The following is a 19,525-nucleotide window of genomic DNA, read 5'->3' on the forward strand; positions in this document are numbered from 1 at the left end:
ACCTGGTTTAAATCGAACAGTCGATATTTTATAAAAAAATATAATTTAATCAGAGCCGACAGAGTCGACGGAGAAGGTGGAGCGGCTATTATGAATTAAAAAAAAAAAAAAGATTGTAAATATCGATATCGAAGAATTATAAATGAATTTCAAATTTGTGTAGTAGTAGTATGTGGGATCCTTACAACTTATAATTTGAACATGTAGCAGATTTCAAAAAAAAGGGATTATTTATTATATTAATTATATAGAATAAAAAGTGTAGTGAAAACATGTAACTTAGTTAATTTAGTGTCATATATTGAATATTATAAAATTATATATATAGTTTTGTGGTTAAATGTAAAATTAGAATTTAAATGTAAGAAACTCTGTATATGGCTAGTTTGTTAATAAGAGGCCAAATAAAAAAATAAAATAAAAATGTCTAGAATTAATTAATTGCTCGGAACAGGCAATACCCGAGTTTAGCAAAATTGTTTTTAAAACTAAAATCGATACTAACAAGTATGTATCAACATGTATATAATTTTTTTTTAATTTAATGAATTTTTTTTTATTTAAAAATGTATTATTTTAATTTATTCGAGAACTTTCCTTTCACTATCACAAAAATATTCTTATTCCTATATGTGAAAATGATGCATGAATAACGAATAATTATTTTCAAAGTTACTTAATCCTGATAAACTATTATTTTTTAGTTCTACTAATTAAAATTAAAATAATTTTGTTTACTATCTAGAGAGTTGAACAATAAATAAATTCAGTCAAATACTGATCTAAATTACACTAAATTTGCGGATAAATTACAGAATATTCGAGCAAAAATTTATTTTCTATACAAAATTTGAAAACCGGTTAAAACTGTTTTTTTAGTGAAATTAAAATTCGAAAACCAGTTTTCTGAAATGTCGGTTTTTGTATAAACCCTAGTCTCAAACATGATTTTTTTTAACACCCAATAAATATTATCATCACATAATATATTGTGAATCGAAAAAAAATATTGTCTTCATCAAATTTAGTACTCTTACCCAATGAGTATGCGCCTGAATTCTCTACTTCTAAAGCCTTCTTATTAAATTTTCCATACACAGCATTATGTGACAGAAAATCTCTTATATAAATATATCTGATCCATTTTCTTTATGTTTTTGAGAAGTATCCCTAACAATGCTCTCTTCATAATGCCTTATTGCTTTATGTATTGGATGAAACATTATTGCTTGCTCGAAAAATCATATCTTTTAGGTTTACGGTTCGATAAATCGAGTATATTAAACACATTGATTCGATTTCGCCAAAGAAATATGCTAGAATCTTATAAGATAGATGATAATGATAAAAATATCAAATAAAAATATATATTCATAAAATTGTAATTAAGTTTGTTATATGCCATTAGTAAAATTTTAATTAGGTCTTTGATATTCTGGATCTTTAGAAAACTTCTAGGATGTTTCAAATGATGCATTTTCGAAGTTTTAATTACCACTTAAAACTTTAATGTTTTCTCTTTTTTATTTTTAAATTAAATATAAGTTTACCGTTTTATTAGATGTGTAATATGATAAGATATTATGATTCAAATAATAATCGTATTTATATATTCTTTACAGCTTGTAATCGAACGCTTTATGGCGAAGTAGATACGATATACCAATTAGAATTGCACAGACCAAAAGAAGACAGGTTGCCATATGTGTGTATGTTAACATTTACTGCTGCAGGAGGCACTCTCGGAGATCTAGTACAGGTATAAAAAAATATATCCTATCATGTTAGAAACCAAAGTTGTGTGGCATTGTGCTTTAAGGCAAATTGCTGAAACTTTCCATACCGTAATTAAACATTCGAGAGATATGAAATGTTTTCAAGTAGCAACCAAGTATACTTGGTATGAGGAGAGAGTACTTGGTCTTAATGAACATACTAAACCATTTAAGTCCTACGGAAACTGGTTCAATTATGAAAATTATAAATTGATTTATAAATCTAAAGTCAAATTTTAATTTTAGCTAACGTCAAAAAACTACTCATTTTCTAAAATTTTGGTGAAGTTTTGAAATTAAACTACTTGTCATAAGGCCATAATATTTCAGAAAGTTCTATAAGACTATGATATATAATATCGTCAAAAAAGTTCCATAGAAATCGGCCTAATTTTTTTTTTTAACAGTTAATTATAAGAAAACGGCTCGGTAGATTTTCATCTAAAACTAATCAGTATCATTCCCAACAAATAAATATCTTTCGAACAGTTTTTGATTTTTTAAAAGCGTTTTGAGCAAACGTCGATGATAGGTCTAATTTTGACAAATGTCAAAAATGCGATACTAATTTTTGCAAACGTTGACGAATTTTTAAAATTAAACGACTTGTCGTAGGGCCGTAATATTTTAGTATGATCTGTAAGACTATGCTATCTACCATAAAAATGGTTTTATGGTATATACCATAAAATCGTAAAAATCGGCAAAAAAAATTTTTAACACTTTATTACAAGAAAACGGCGCGGCCGATCTTTACCAAAAACTAATCATCACGATTCCCAACCAATATCTTTCAAACAGTTTTTGAATTTTCAAAATCGATTTAGAATTGCGGGCTAAAACGTGGACTAAAAATTTTTCACTTTTCTGCGATTTACAAAGAAACGATTTGGCCGACCGTAGCGCAAAACTGACAAACGATAGTCCTCATCGAGACACATCGAATCGCGTTTAAATTTTTGAAATCGGTTCAGCCGTTTTTGAGAAAACGTCGATTTACGGCAAAAAATCTATTCACATACACATATACATGCACACACATACTTTTTCCAATGGTGCCATTCGATTCAGAATGGCACTTGAAATGAAAAAGTTTACTGTTCATAAATTTTATTCTATGTTTTGGAGATATGAAATGCTTCTTTTTTCCAGGAACAATTAAAACAATTTTTTCATTTATACTTTTTTTTAATTGTTTCAAAATTAAGTTTTTTTATGAAAGTGAAAAATATCTTTATAAACTTTTTATATTTAAACATTTATTAAAAATCAGAATAAAACGAATCAAAATTCGTGAAAGGTATATGAAAATGTGAATAAATAATTTTTTGAGAAAAAAAGTCTATATATATATATATATATATATATATATATATATATTTATATATACATATATAAATGTAGACTTATTTTTCTCCATCTCAAATATTTCACCACAAAACATACTGTACCGCAACTCACCAACGTTACTAGCGCTCCTTGCTCGTAATATCCCATTGATTTTTACTTTAGTCAACCACGTGCTAACCTCACTTTTGCACAACGAAGAAAATCACGAAACTTTCATAGAACACTTGCACTTGGGCCAATGCCGTCTAACCCCGTAATTAGTAATCCGCCTGAATACAAAAATTATTAACATCACCTATTTCAATAACCTTCACTACACTCTAAGTACATAAAGTCTTCAAATCCATCTCGATATTCCACTTCGGATAACTGTAACCTTTCAGGTGGCCGCTTACTTATATTAAATATTAAATCAAACACCGGTGCCGTCACTTTTCTAACACATTTATTTCATCAGTCTTCTTAAACATACAATCGTTGCGTGCCGTCTCCAATCAACTACCCCAACGCTTGCATAGTCATTGTCACATATCACATGGTATCTGGACATCAAATGCCTAACTTAGACTGACGGCCACTTTGCTCTTTTACGCATATACATTACATTTCAGGTGTGTCTGCCAGTACTGTCAACAGGTTGTTTGTCGGATCTGAGGTTGGTACTACAACCTCAAGCATACATCCATAGGCGCGACATTCAATAACACTCCTATCTAATATATTATTATTTCGCTATTAAATATTTCCTATTTAATATGTATAAAACTTTCGTTGTCATGTGGTTCGTCACAATATTCATCTGAAACGGTTGGACCTTTTTGAAGTTTTATGATCAATTTTTGGTATGACTGATTCTGAGAAGTAACTAACATCTATTTTTCATACCCGTAAGAGTTAATGGTTGACCAGCTTTAAGATTTTTTGAACCAATTTCTTTTGTTTTATTAACTTCCCCTAGGGTAAGTTATAGTAATCGCAAAAAAATCGAAAGTGAAAATTTTTATATATCTTTACGTTTCAGAGGTTTCTAAAAATTTTGGCATACCTTAGAAAAAATGGATGTATGTGTGTGTGTGCGGATACAAATTTTTGTCGACGATTTCGGGAACGCGGTTCAACCCATTTTAATTATTCAAAAAACATTCGAATGATGTGGATAAGGAGACGTGCTGATTAGTTTTTAGCATAGGAAGGTCTAGTCGTTTCGAAGATACGGGACAAAAAGTGCCACAAACGGTAACTCAGTTTTTAAGAGAACGCAGTGTCCGATTTTAATATTTCAAAAGCATTTCACTTGTATTGACGAGATGAACAACTGCTTAAATTCCATGAAGGCAGGTCTAGCGGTTTCGGATATCTAGTAAAAAAAGTAAAAAAATGACGTTTGGCGATCAAAAATGATCATTAGACATATGCATCATCAGTATAAATTTTGTTCACATTCCTATGAGTTCCGTACCAATGTTTATCCGTTAGTCTCTATGCAGTACGATTGCTTTGAAAAAATCTTCAGAACTTCCAAAATATTTCAAAATAAAGACAACATTTTTGTTTCAAAAAGTCTTTTTTCCAAAAAAAAATTTTCTTTTCAAAAATTCATAGTTTCTCAAAAATCTAATTTTTTCAAAGTAAATTTTTTTCAAAAATGTTAATTTAAAAAAGAATAATTTTTAGTACGGGAAGTTCCAGCAATTTGCCTTAAGGCACGATGCCATGCACCCCACTAGTTATAATTTTAATTCAGGTCGATTAATACAATTATTACACATTTCGTGGAGTTCATGCAACTTGTTTCAAGGCAAAATGCCACTTTCAACTGATTATTTAATGAATTATTGAAACATAAAAACCTTGAATTTTCAAATGTGCCTATTCAATTTAAATAAAATCAGCTTCAGATTAGGCTGGCGCTGGCACTTTCAATGACTATATATGCCCTATAAACATTTATATGTGGCATGCTTTGCAGTGGCTAAACCATCCATATAATTTGTTAATTTGCTTTAATTTATATTTATTAATTTGCTATATTTTATACTGAAATTATTCTAGAACTATTTTTTATAGCTGAACAACGGTTGCCAAGTTGGCCCGTGTATGTATATATGTATATATATATATATATATATATATATATATATATATATATATAACAAATGTATTCAAAGTGGATAGATAGATATTAATTTAGAAAAATGAACAAACAACACTCTTTTCTGTACTAATGTATTAAATAATAATTTTACAAACGTTTGGAGACTAGGTTTGTCTCATCATCAGTGTGTTATAATTTAAAATCAAAAATATGGAAATCTATAATAGCATTATGTGTTATCCGTTACAAGTCGTTCATTATACTCAATAGTATAATGAACAATATATATAATGATGTACATATAAATATGTATAATGAGTATAATAAACGACTTGTAACGGATACCACATAATGCAATTTAGGTTTCCATATTTTAGATTTTAAATTATAACACACTGATGATGAGACAAACCTAGTCTCGAAACGTTTGTAAAATTATTAATATATTAGTGCAAAAAAGAGTTGTTTGTTCATATGTCTGAATTAATATATATATATATATATATATATATATATATATATATATATACCCTATATATATATATATATATACCCTATATATATATATATATATATATATATATATATATATATGCATATACTATAAAAGGTTTTGAAATCCAACAGTTAACCTTCACAAGTTTCACTTTGGGTCGGTTTACATCATTTACCACTGCCGGTTGCCCAGATGGTACCCTGCAGCTGTCCGAGCTGGGTAGACCGCAAGTCGGGGGCGCGTGGTGCGGCACGCTGTGGAGTCCGGCGCACTTCTACAGCGAGACGCGCAGCGTAACGGCGATCGTACGGCTCCAACACTTGTCACGAGAAATCAACGGCTACAATTTTGACTTCAAGATCGAATACAAAATGTTGCAAAAAGTCGAAGCTGTTGCTAGATACGGAGGTGCCGTTCCAGATATAAGTACGCAATTTCAAGTATACTTAACTTTAATTTAAATTGAAATAAAATGCTGCGTTATATGATTTGGATCTATGAAAATGTACTTGTTGCGGTAAATATTAAGCTCCAAATTAAGTACACGTATTGTTAAACAACGATATATGGTTCTCACTAGGGAATGCAATACCGATGGAAAATTTCAATACCGGTATTTCGGTAATTTTTTATTTTAAAACCGGAATACCGGTAAATTACCGGTATTTTTATTATTTTAAACAAACGTAAACAAAATTGAAAGTTACTAGTACAAATATAAAAAAATGTATATAGAACTACAACTATATTCAACTAAACAATAAAATAGAACAATAAGTTTATTTTTTTAAATAATAATTTAACAAAAGTATATGCAATTTAATTAATTCATTATCACTATCGAGTATATTAAGTACATTTCACCAAAAACAAACTTATGAGTAAGAAAGACCAAAAACTCATAAAAGATCATATTACATTATTATAATAAACTGTATTTTTTGTATCCTGTAGCATGTGTTAAATTAGCATAATCTCCGATATTTTAAAAAAATAATTTTTCTACACTAATTTAAGATCGGATTCTTTGTCGAGATAAATAATAAGTTACTATAATTGTTGAGTATTGTTATTTAAAACAATGTGATGCTTCTATAGTATTTTCAAACTTTGAAACGTTTTCGGAAAATAATATTTTATAATTGTAATAAGAAGCAAAAATATTTAGTAATTATCATAATTATTATGTATAAAGTTAGATAAAAATAAAAATTACGCAGGTGTAATCTGCATGATATAAAATATTTTGGCGCAAATATCACTTAAAAAACCGTTACATTTTTACAAAAGATGAAACAAACATCATTATCTATCAGTCCAATTCTATTATTGTACGATATGAAGCCCTTTGGAAAGCAATGTTTAATGACGAGTTGAGATAATATTTGACATTTGTTTATCTTATAGAATCACTTGAAGATATAGCTGTTTATGCGATTGTGGAATTTAAAGATAAATTTGTTCCGAGAAATTTAAACTTTAGAGTATTATGTATCAAATAGCGCTTATGTAAGAATACCGAAAATACCGGTATTTTTGGAATAAATACCGGTAAAAATTCCGCCGAAAAATCAGGCGATTCACCGGTAATTCGGTATAACAGTATACCGGTATTGCATTCCCTAGTTCTCACTGATATTTTTCACAAGGAGACGATTTGATGAATAAACAAACGAACTATTTGTTGTTCTTCTTTATTCGTTGGAATCTGGCAACAACAATAGTTGCTATAAATAATGTAATGGTAAAAGTACAAAAATTTATAATTATTATTATTATAATCTTTTTACGTACAATCATTAGTTTCCACAAAATCTATAAAAGTAGAATTTAATTTATGGGGCCGATTCTGCCGTAAAACAGACCGATGCTATGGCAAGGCTATGTTATGTAGCAGTTTTCATACACAATCGTACTAAATACTGTCAAAAGTCATGTGGTTGCTGTGCAGTCAGGCGTTTCAGATAGAAAACCTAACATAGAAAACGCACAAATGTCAAAAAACAATGTTATCAGAATTGGATCTTTGTGATATGATTTAATAACATATGAGTGGAGTTGCATTTTATGTGTAAAACGCTGATCGTACAGCAAATACATTGCATTTAAACAGTATTTAGCTTTATTATATATACATATATATATATATATATATATATATATATATATATATATATAATTATCTATATATATATATATATATATATATATATATATTTCTAATTTTACGGTTTATTCTTACGTTAGTTTTTGGCGATTCCAACGCTCCTCCACTGCTGGCTCCAACGTTCTCGACAATATTTTCAAAACCACCATCACAGCCGCAACTGGGACCACCCAAAGTAGCTGAGCCACTATACCACCTTGGAGAACTCATTCCTGGTACTTACTGTTCGCGAATATTTAGCGATTGCGACCGAAAGGCTTGCCGTCTACAGAGCCCAAATTTTCCGGGCGTTTATCCGAGAAATCTCACTTGTTATTATGCGGTCCGACAGGTGAGCCTAAAAATGTATTTATTTATTATTTTTCAAACAATCCAGAGAAGATGATAAACACATAAGATATTGACATATAAAGACACATAAAATTGTATTATAAAATTAAAAATTTTCTGATAGCATGACGTCCCGCCTGGGCAACACGCTCTGATCAGTGTTCGTCAACCTCGAGGGCAGTTGATTGCAATACGAAGCAATAGTGTTCTCCACGCCGCGCCAACAACCCCAGAAACCGAACACGTTGGAGAAGGATCGAAACCGAAACGAGGCCTACGCGTATGGAACGAATGCGATGAAGTACAGGTACAGCTCTGCGTAAACTTTATAAATCAGAAAACTATTCAAAAGTAACAAAAGCTAATTATTTTATTCTATTTCAGGATTACGTTACAGTGTACGATGGATACACGACGAGAGACCCAGCAATATTACGATTTTGCGGAGGTGATGAACCTGTGCCTGAAGCAGTTTCAAGTGGACCGGAGCTACTCGTTGAGTTCACTAGTTCTCCGTATGGCACTTTCTTACATCCAGCGCCGCGTCAAATATTGCACGGATTCCAGTTAGAAGTAGAGGTAAAATATTATTTTATTTTTTAAATTTAAAAAATATAATATTAAAAAGTTTAAAATCATAATTCAATGTTTATTATATATACGAGTATATTACAATATTTTGAATTGTCCTGACTGGTGGTTGATATTTTGGATGTAGGTTCTGGATCACCAGTACGACCAGGAATTGTAATGATAGGCTGGACCCGAGCGGTGAACAGTTGAATAGTTGTTGAAATATTATATTTGTGATGTGGACTCTCCAGAGTCCACTGGTAGTGTAAAAGGCCTTTAGGACAAACAGCGATTTGATAGTAAATTGTAAACACACTTCTTTCTTCCAATGATACTTTTATTATTCACTATTGTTACAATTAATATTTGTTGATAACCTTCTGGTTATCATATCAGCAAAGACTACATTTTACTGAATACTATTTTGACTCCAAGCTTGACTCCAAGCTTGACTCTGAGCTTGACTCTGAGCTTGACTGACTGTCTAACTTTTGTCTAACTCTTATATACTAATTTATTGTTTACAACCTATTTACAAAATCTAACAGTAAGCACTTCCGATGTCCGCGTAACCTACATATAACTAGCAACGCGTTTTGTAATTATTAAACAAAATAATGATTCGAATTGTTATTACAGTTCAATTTATATATATGTTCCTTCAAATATTATCAGGTTCGCTTTGTGGAACAAGCCTCACCCACATATGCCAGTAACAAACGAACATGTGAGTTTTGGCTGCGAGGTACCGGACGTGGGGTGCTGGAAACTCCAAAGCACACGCTAAGTCCTAACACAACATGTTTATACCATTTCCAGGTAAATTTTAATAATAACCTTATGTAAATATATATATATATATATATATATATTATGTATAACTATTTTAAGGGCTTAGACACGACAGTGGCTTCAAATCCATCCAGACCGTCAGCACGATTTCCAGACAATTTCTCGTGGCGTCTGGGGAGTGCAACGCTATAGCCCAGATATCGCATATGGTTGTCCGTGCTTAAGTTTATTGTAGGTTCAACCATTGGTCCACCAATACGAGAGAACGATGTTTGTTCAAGCCGTTTAGATATTTGGGACGGACCTCTGAGATCGCCACCAACGTGCAACGAAGTTCCATGGTATTTATAATGTATTTTGATAATTGTTTTATAATAACAATTTAATATGTTGTAACGGTAAAACAAAACTATTAAAGGATTCGTAATAAGCGCGGTTTTTTAGATATATAACGATAAATGCAATTGCCATACTATTACAGATAAAAAGCTAATTCAACATTACTTGTTTTCTTCAATGAATAGATCATTCAATAAATATTATTTTTCACCTGTTCCAGTGGTAACGATAACTTGCCTAAAGTCGGCGGAAGTACTGGTCGCAAGCCACCAGGCAACGCAACAATATTGGCACGTTATTGCAAGGATCTGGTGCCGCGGAGTTGTGATCACGGGCTTCTTCAGCACGGCAGCGCACAGTTGCCTCGACCGTGCAGTGATTCAGAGAGTTTCTTCAGTAGTGCTGATACTTTGACTGTTCAACTCAGCTTGAAGGAATCTACAGCACTGAGGTAAATAAAACATAAATTCGTGGTTGTATATGTTGAATATATTTATTTATAAGTTTGTAGCACGTATTGTTAGAAAAGAAAATTTAATATGAAGCATGTCTTTCTTAGGCCTCTATTATTTCGAATCCAGTACGAATTCGTCGACCTTCATCAAGATGGTGAAGCTTTTGGCACCGGCGCTTGCTACCGCAAATTTGTAAGCCGCGCGAGGGACAACTTAGATCTATATCCTCAAACATCTAAACGTGTTCGATCTCCTCGAGATGTTTTTCTATTTGGCCGTGGCGGTGCGGAAAATTTAGAGTAAGTCCTTTGTCGTAATTTTTGTCTAATGTATAACGTAATAGTATTATTCACCGGTGATTTTGGAAAAAAAGAGTGCGACAAATTAAAACCCAAAAAATATATTTGCGGGCATATTTTTGTATGAAAAATAATTGTATCAGAATTGATTCATGTTAAAGTATATATAGATATTTAACTAACACTTTTCTCTTATCTTTTGGTTAGTTGTCGTTATCGTTTTGAGGCGCAGCGAGGAGAACGCGTAAAAATAATATTAACTCGGATTTCGACAAGCGGCCGAGCATGTTTGACGCGCATCGATGAATCGACTGGATTAGCGGAGTGTTCTGGCGATAAGTCGGCCACACTACGTTTATACGAAAATATTTGGAACAATGCCCCACCCATTAGAAAAGGATGTTTTTGTTCTCAAACAACTACTGGTGAGTATGAGTACTATGAAGAGAATTGAAAATGTATCGTATAATTACCTTACCTATCAATGTAGTACATTAAACATAATAAATCAATTCTTAAATAAATAAATTGATTTAATAAATAAATCAAATATTCGATTTGTATTCACGGTATAAAGAGTTGATGATTTTAGGGAAAAGAATTGGCCATGTAGGCCAACAAATAAAAAAAAATAGCGATTTTAAGAGCAAAAATGTTTGTATGAGGTTTTAACAGCATGTAAATGAATGTTTCAGTTTTTGTTAGTCTTATCTTAAACAATATAGTCCAGTCATTTAAGCTTAAATTAGGTAAGAATCTCAGAATTCGAAATACCGAGCTGTAAGTCTGTAAATACTTGTAAATTGACATCCTAAAATTTTCTCAAAACCTACATATGGTAGAGTATCAATACCATATGTAGATTTTGAGACAACTTTAGGGTGTCAATATACAAGTATTTACAGACTTACAGCTGGGTATCTCGAATTCTGAGGTAAACTTACTATAATGACTGGACTATATATTTCATATCAATATACAAAAATATAATTTACGTATAAAATTGACATAATTCTCCACGTATCGACGTAATTTATTTATTATTATTTATTTCATTTCATTCGTTCCCTCATGAAAGTCAACGTTTCATATTACTCTATAATCGAAAGTAAATCGAGATTTAATCTTGTAAGACTGATAAAAAAAACTTAAAGATCTGGATAAATCTGGAACTTGCAATAATTTGCAATAACCACTTCGGTACGGCGCCTACTGTCCACTAAACGCCGCTCACAGCCGGCATGCATCGTTCTTACGTTCTTAAAGTAAACTTTTCGATCGTACCGAAGTGGTTAAGGCACAATGCAATAAATTACAAATTACATTTTATCTTTGTTTCAAAAGGCGTGTCCATGCCATATACGTTCATATCGGCCACTAATGGAGCAGAGTTGAGATTTTCTGCTAAAAAAATGCGCGCTGACGATGACGGCGATACGTTAATGTTTGAAGCAAGTTACGAATTCGTCCGCAGTCCGCAATGCACGGCCAACCGAAGGGTCAGCGGTGTCAGCGGCGAGATGCGCTTCCGCCCGCCTGGCAGCGATTCCAAAGACGTGAGTATGAAACGTTCACATTACTTAATATCATTATCATTAATAATAATTTTTAATCACACAGGCGTAGATATAGAATGCAATTAGTACCGTAGATCTGTTGGAGATATGGGGCAAAGCTATTACCAATATCGATTTGTTTAATAAAAATCAACATATTACGACGTATGTATCTTCCTCATTTCACTTATGACGTACTAGGCGGAATTTGAGCCTAAATACTAGTTAATGAGGCTTAGAAATATCTTATAAAAATCTACTTAAATCGAGAGGGACACAATTGAAAATATCTTATAGTCCAGTCATTTGGTGCAAAAAAGACGTTTGTTTGGAAAGTACACGGAGAGTTTTGCAAATTAAAATCCAATAGACTTCGATGTGTCTTTTACGAATTTCAACTTTGCAATCCCAAATTTTTGCCGTAGGCGCATAAATAAGCGTTTGGTAAAACGCCATAAATTGGTAAATTTTTCGACTTGCTTTACGATAAAAATAGCTATATACAAATTAAACTGGAGAAAATTTCTATAATTAATTCAATGACTTTTTTTGTAAAATCAATAGTTTTATCCCCCCAAAATCTGCTCGCGCCGCCATATCGAACCTACCTATATTTAACTGCTTTCTGAGCTTCACAACGTTCTCTCTAATAAATAAAAAAAACTCGAATGTTGAATAAGCAAAAAAGGTCTACAAACAAAATTATTTAACTGATAGTGATGAATCTTGAAGTCCGACACATAACATCCGTACACACAGCACGTTATGCGGATGTCGTCCATGGTCGACATTTGTAGCAAAATAGTTAATTGGTTTTGATTTTTAAAATCTTTGTTAGTTAATCACTTTCATGTCAGAAATAAGCTTATGCATCAATCGTCACTTGCTATATTATTTCTTGAATATTAACTTGAGATAACATTTAAGAGGGTTGTTCTTTTTTTGTTACAAAACATGCAAGATATTTGTTTTTGTTTTTCTCGAGATGTATTTATCATAGAGACATGCGGTTTCTTTTAAACAAAAATTACGAAGTCATAGAATATTACGTGATTTTCTTCTTTTTTTTGCGCCGTCATTTTTTAACCAGGGGGCGCCAAAGTCGGTCTTGCAAAATCGATCTCTTTTGCGGTGCCACAGATAAATCTGTTGCGCATCGCCCGAAACAAAAATTAAAGAAACTACGTTGAAGAAGAAGTTTGAATCCAGTCCCCCTACCAAAATGAAAGAAAAAAAGCAAGAAGGAAAAGAATGGCAGCTATTTAAAAAAAAGTGTCAAAAAAGGCCTTTTTTTGGAGCGAGAAGCTTCGCAAGATTTTTTTTGCGTAATGTTATCAAGTTGTTTAAAGTAGGGGGACTAGGTATTGCAGTGGTGAACAAATTAAAAAAAAATGCAAGTCGATCCGACTTGTAGTTTTTTTTAATTTGTGGCACCGCATTGAAAAAAGTCAATTTGAGAAAAACGTATTTAAAGTTTTTAATATAATGTACTAAATACACCATTTAATTTAATGTACTAAATAAACCATGGTGTTCAAAGATGCTGACACATTAAAAAGGTCATGTGCATGAGGTATTATGATGAAAAAGAGGCAGCTGGCATACAATAGCTCGCGGAGCGATAAAAAAACGCTTTTAGAGGATCATACATATAGAGATAAATATATCTATAACTTCGTCAAAAAAATAGATATTGAGATGATTTTTTTTAAAATAATTCTAAGGTTTTTAGCTTTCATAATATCAAAAAATCTCAAAACCGAAACAAAGAAAAATAAAAAAAGAACAACCCTCTTAAAACAGAGAGACTTAAAAGTATCTATAGATGTATTTAACTTCCCGTAGGGCAAGTTATAGTAATCGCAAAAAAATCGAAAATGAAAATTTTTATATATCTTTACGTTTCAGAGGTTTCTGAACATTTTGGCATACCTTAGAAAAAATGGATGTATGTGTGTGTGTGTGTGTGTGTGTGTGTATGTGTGTGTGTGTGTATGTATGTATGTATGTATGTGTGTGTATGTATGTGCGGATACAAATTTTCGTCGACGATTTCGGGAACACGGATCAACCGATTTAAATAATTCAAAAAACATTCGATCCGTATTGATAAGGAGACGTGCTGATTAGTTTTTGGCAAAGGCAGGTCAAGCCGTTCCGAAGATACGGGGCAAAAAGTTCCGAAAACGGTAACTCAGTTTTTAAGAGAACGGAGCGTCCGATTTTAATAATTCAAAAAACATTTTATTTGTATTGACAAGATGAAGAATCGATATAACTTTCATGAAGGTAGGTCCAGCGGTTTGGGAGATATAGAGGAAAAAGTAAAAAAATGAGCCATTTGGCGGTCAAAAATGATCATTAGACATATGCACATCAAATTATCAGACATTTTATAGAGATTTTAACAATAAGTATACATTTTGTTAACATTCCTATCGGTTCCGTACCAATGCTTATGCGTTAGACAGCGACGCGGCGCTTACGCGCTTTATATTTTGTCCCTATGTAGTTAAAGCAGTACGATTGCTTTGAAAAAAAAGTTCAGATCTTCCACAATATGTCAAAATAAAGAAAAAAAAAATTTTTTTCAAAAAAAAAAAAATTTTTTTTAAAAAAAATTTTTAAAATTTTTTTTTTTTTTCAAAAAAAACTAATTTTTTGTCCAATTTATAGTTTCTCAAAAATCTTATTTTTTCAAAGTAATTTTTTTTCAAAAATGTTAATCGTTTTAAAAAAAAATAATAATTTTTGGTACGGGAAGTTCCAGCAATTTGCCTTAAGGCACGATGCCCTAATTGCCTTAAGACAGAATTCCACTTACAGCTAGTTATTTATTCATCAAATGTAATCGGCAATGATTTTTTTCCCGATCCAGTTGAACTGTGCCTATCATCCCTGGCTAGTCGAACCGCAGCACAATCGTTATCTCTACGTTCGAGTGCCAGGAGTCCTCGTAGCTTCAGTGGACGAACACGAATATCCTCCCAACTCAACGGCAATACCTGTATCTTCACTCATACCCTTAGTTGGCGTGAATTGTGAAACAAGCAATCGTATCCTGGTGCATGCTGGCCTAAAAAGAATAACCGTGTGCCCATCGGAAAACAGAGATCAATTTGTCGATGTATTTTCTGATGGTTGGCCGCCACATAAACATGTTCCTACGCCTGATCCATTTTCGGAGAGACATTTATTGACAACACCGAGCACGGAAATAATTATTGAGTTCCACGGAGAAGAAAATGCAGAGTATGTCGTGACGTGGCTGGAGTTGACAATGAGGTGAGCGATGAATGAATTAAATAAACAGAAAGGTTATGTAGTTTTTAAATCCGCACAACACATTATAAAATGTTCATACTAAAATTCATTGTAAAAAGCATAAAAAGCAATAAAATAAAAGTATATTTGGAAAGTGATTAAATTTCAACACTTTTAGCCCTTAATCTATTATATATATAAATATATCATAAGCCCTATCATAAGTTATATAATATTGTTGAATGTGAACACAAATTCCAAGACAACTCACGTTGTTCATTTTAATTATGTCATATGTTATAAAACAACAGTAATACATGTGTCAAAGTTTAAACTCGGCTACAACTGCAACTCAGGTCAGCTTTAGAAGTACAATTATTCTTAATGTAGCACCTTCAAAGCCGCTTTTTTAAAATAGTATTTATATCTATTCAATAACAGAATAATAACCTTAATTAACTTCCCGTAGATTAAGTTATAGTAATCGCAACAAAATCGAAAATTAAAATTTGTATAGATCTTTACGTTTCAGAGGTTTGTGAACATATTGGCAAACCTTAGAAAAAATGGATGTATGTGTGTGTGCGGATACAAATTTTCGTCGACGATTTCACGAAATTATTGAATTGAAACTATTGAATAAAAACATTCGATTCCTACTGATAGGGAGACGTTCTGATTAGTTTTTGGCAAAGGCAGATTTAGCCGTTTTAGAGATACGGGGCAAAAGTGCCAAAAATAGTATTTCAGTTTTTGAGATAACGGAGCTTTCGATATAAATAATTGAAACAACATTTTACTTGTATTGACGAAATGAACAACTCCAGCGTCTCCGAAGATCCAATAAAAAAAAGTATAAAATAATGTCATTTAGCGGTCAAAAATGATCATTAGACATATGTTCATTGTATTACCAAATATTTTATAAAGATTATAAACAAATAAATAAAAATTCTGTGTACACTTATATGGGTTCAGTACCAATGTTTACAGGTTAGACTACGCGGCGCTTGCGCGCTTTGCTATTTCGACTTCAAATCAGCTATGCAGCGTGATTGCTTAAAAAATGTTCAAAATTTTCAAAAAAAATCAAAATACAAAAAAACAATTTCTTTCAAAAAGTCAAATTTTATCAAACATTTCAAAATTTCTTGAAAATCTAGTTTTTTCAATTATTCTTTATTTTGCAAAGTTTAATATTTCGATCATTATATAGACTTTTTATATGTTAAATGGACAAGATCAGAATTTTTAATATAAGTTGAGCGGATAAAATTGAAAAACTATGCCCTTTCTATAAAAATGCTAATCTAAATTAAAACCATCGTAATAATAAAAATAAAAATATTTAACATTTCTACGTTATACAATATCATCAAATGTATGAAATAATTATATATTGATCACATTGCAATATTGTACATTTACCATTTTATAATTTATGGGCCGATTCTGCCGTAAAATAGTCCAATGTCATGGCAAGACTATGTTACGTAGCGTTTTTTTATAAAAAAATTGGTACTTGGTTTTATGTGCAGTTAGGCGTTTTTGATGGAAAATCTAACTTAAAAAACGCACAGACATCAAAAAAACAATTTTATTATAAGTACGTCTTTGTGATGTGGCATAATAGCATATGAGTAAAGTTCTATTTTCTATATAAAACGCTTGACTGCACAGCAAATACATGGTATTTTGGCATTATTTACGACTACTTTGTATGCAAAACGCTACGTAACATAGCCTTGCCATAACATTGGTTCATTTTACTGCAGAATCGACCCCTTAGTTCTATGCAGTGTTTTCTATAAGATGTATGCCGATGTATAAGTGATGCTCGCACTTCATGTTTTTATTTTTGTATTTACAACTGGAACTGTTTAATGAGATGTTGAAATCATTTCACAGGCCAAGTGTAGAAACACTATCAGAAATGTTCGGCCTGGATCCAGTCTGCCCGTACCGTTGTCCGGAGCTGGACGCTTGCATAAGCGCTTCGTTGTGGTGCGACAACATACCGCATTGTCCATCGGGCAGGGACGAAGCATTTCTGACATGCTCACCACTAGTTCATCTGCCCATGCAGCATGCGGTTATTTTGGCAGGACTACTGTTTCTGCTGTTACTAATATTGTACATGATGTGCATCTGGTGCCGGAGAAGACGCAGGAGGAGGCGATCGATATTGGAAGCAAGGTTAAAAAGTCTTTCGTCATCGGAAACTCCGGTATTCAATGAAAAAGAAGTGATTTGCTGACATAGCGAAAGCTCTGTGCGATATGTGGAAGTGGATCGTGTGACGACGGTCTAATGCCACGCGCAGAGCTTTGCATCACATACATTAGCATGATAATTAATTGAAAATTAATAGGAGCATTACGCTGGATGAACATTAATTCTCAGATCGAATATAGTTTTATTATATATATCACATACCAAATATACGAAATGTTCTACCAAAAGGTATAAACCATTTGAGCTCTTCAATGCACACATTGTACATTACAGAAAACTTGGGATATGCAATTATATACATTGGATTTCCAAGTCAAATTAACGATATCAATTGAGATCTGTACTATAAAGGCACCAATGTGCGTATAGTTTTAACTCTGTATGGAATACATTAGAAGAATTGTCATAAAATCAATCTATTATTAGGGATTATCTAATTGGCTAAATGATAAAGGTAATAAAGTAAAATATATTTTAGAAAGTATTATCACAAAAATGTTAATTTGTACATATTTTCATTACAGACCTATTCGGTTCTATGTTTTAATTTATTTTATGAGCAATATCCAAATGATTAAAACGATATGACAAACGAAACGCATGGCGCAGAACTGTATGGATTAATGATTAATTAATACTCTAATTAAGTATGTATATATACCAATTACTTAAAGGCAGGAATTATATATATATATATATATATATATATATATATATATATCACTTTCGGGACGGCACCGATTTCAAAACAATCTACTGTACCGGCTGTAAACTTGATTTCATTGTGTATGTTATGCAATTTGTTTGATAAAAATGTGTGGTCATTGGAGGACATACATTTATAATATTAATTTATTTTTGATCATTTTATAAAGAATGGTGACGTTCAAAACAATTTCCAAAATGCATAGCTGGTTGATTTTGACATGTTTTACAATAAAATGTTATTCGCCGCCTTTCTCCTGGTGCTTTTCTGTCAGAGCAGACAATACAATCCTTTTTTTTTGTCTCGCATTTAGAAATTGTAGTCGGGGTGTCTGTTGATGTATGTCAAACTCGATTATTGAAGGAGAATCGGCACATTCGCTAATGTCTTCCCACTCTTCATTTAATTTGTCGAACTTCTTCTTTTTGTTGGTTGGATAATATCATCATCACATTCATCACTATCTTCGGTGCGAATAGTAATTTCGTAAAATTTGTCTGTATGAATGTCTATTTGAAACTCATCTTCACTACTGCTTAATTCAAAAATTTATTAGTCGCTTTGCCATATTTAAAAGCGCTCGGTCACTTTAAATATTAAAAAAAGACTATTTAGCAAAGAAAACGGCTAAAAATACTACTAAAATATAATTATTTTCAAAATACTACACTGTTTATCACTGCTATATGTAATTTATTCAACTTTTCGATGCAAACGGAGTCATTGTTTATAAAATAGCCTGTGCCTCACAGAGTATGTTTGGCCACTCAAGTGGACAGCCGTCCCCAAAGATATATATATATATATATATATATATATATATATATATATATATATATTAGGGTAGTCTTTAATATGGATGTTTTGGAATTTCCTTGCTTCCAGAGGCTCAAATGCTTCCAAATTGATAAAAAAAACTCTGAAAGTTTTACCTCTCAATATTAACTCTAACATAGTTTGCACTCCAACCAAAGTTTCTTGGTTCTGCTTCCCGAAAAAATATGTACTTATTTTATGAAATATATGAAATTTTTATTGTGAACTTTTTATTTATGATCAAAATAAGTAATAACAATGTTATTCTCAAAATTTT

General features: G+C 31.8%; 3 protein-coding genes across 5 annotated transcripts in view; 2 read left to right on the forward strand and 1 right to left on the reverse strand.

The window, feature by feature from the left end:
• The window catches only part of LOC113375396, a 40,807-nt gene extending 23,059 nt beyond the window's left edge, over nt 1–17,748 (forward strand). Inside the window, 14 exon segments of the mRNA XM_026615332.1 lie at nt 1,623–1,759; nt 5,848–6,156; nt 7,231–7,246; nt 8,063–8,214; nt 8,338–8,520; nt 8,598–8,792; nt 9,462–9,605; nt 9,678–9,919; nt 10,138–10,368; nt 10,477–10,671; nt 10,879–11,096; nt 12,016–12,227; nt 15,106–15,512; nt 17,400–17,748. Coding sequence (XP_026471117.1) covers nt 1,623–1,759; nt 5,848–6,156; nt 7,231–7,246; nt 8,063–8,214; nt 8,338–8,520; nt 8,598–8,792; nt 9,462–9,605; nt 9,678–9,919; nt 10,138–10,368; nt 10,477–10,671; nt 10,879–11,096; nt 12,016–12,227; nt 15,106–15,512; nt 17,400–17,748 — 2,990 coding nt within the window.
• Nucleotides 1–19,525, reverse strand: part of LOC113378719 — a 120,466-nt gene that overhangs the window by 73,992 nt on the left and 26,949 nt on the right. For 2 of the 3 annotated variants that reach the window (XM_026619284.1, XM_026619286.1), the window contains exon 1: nt 3,237–3,674. The exons of the other annotated variant lie outside the window; for it this stretch is intronic. The gene's annotated coding sequence lies outside the window, so the exon portion shown is untranslated. Of the gene's footprint in view, nt 1–3,236; nt 3,675–19,525 lie in introns of those variants that run through there. 3 annotated transcript variants of the gene reach the window in all.
• Nucleotides 17,940–19,525, forward strand: part of LOC113375397 — a 37,732-nt gene continuing 36,146 nt past the window's right edge. The window contains 1 exon segment of the mRNA XM_026615333.1: nt 17,940–17,954. Coding sequence (XP_026471118.1) covers nt 17,940–17,954 — 15 coding nt within the window.

This window comes from Ctenocephalides felis, unplaced genomic scaffold (assembly GCF_003426905.1).
Source record: "Ctenocephalides felis isolate EL2017-DRISC unplaced genomic scaffold, ASM342690v1 CF-g0.4_SCAFFOLD_01886, whole genome shotgun sequence".
In the NCBI taxonomy this organism is placed as follows: Eukaryota; Metazoa; Arthropoda; class Insecta; order Siphonaptera; family Pulicidae; genus Ctenocephalides; species Ctenocephalides felis.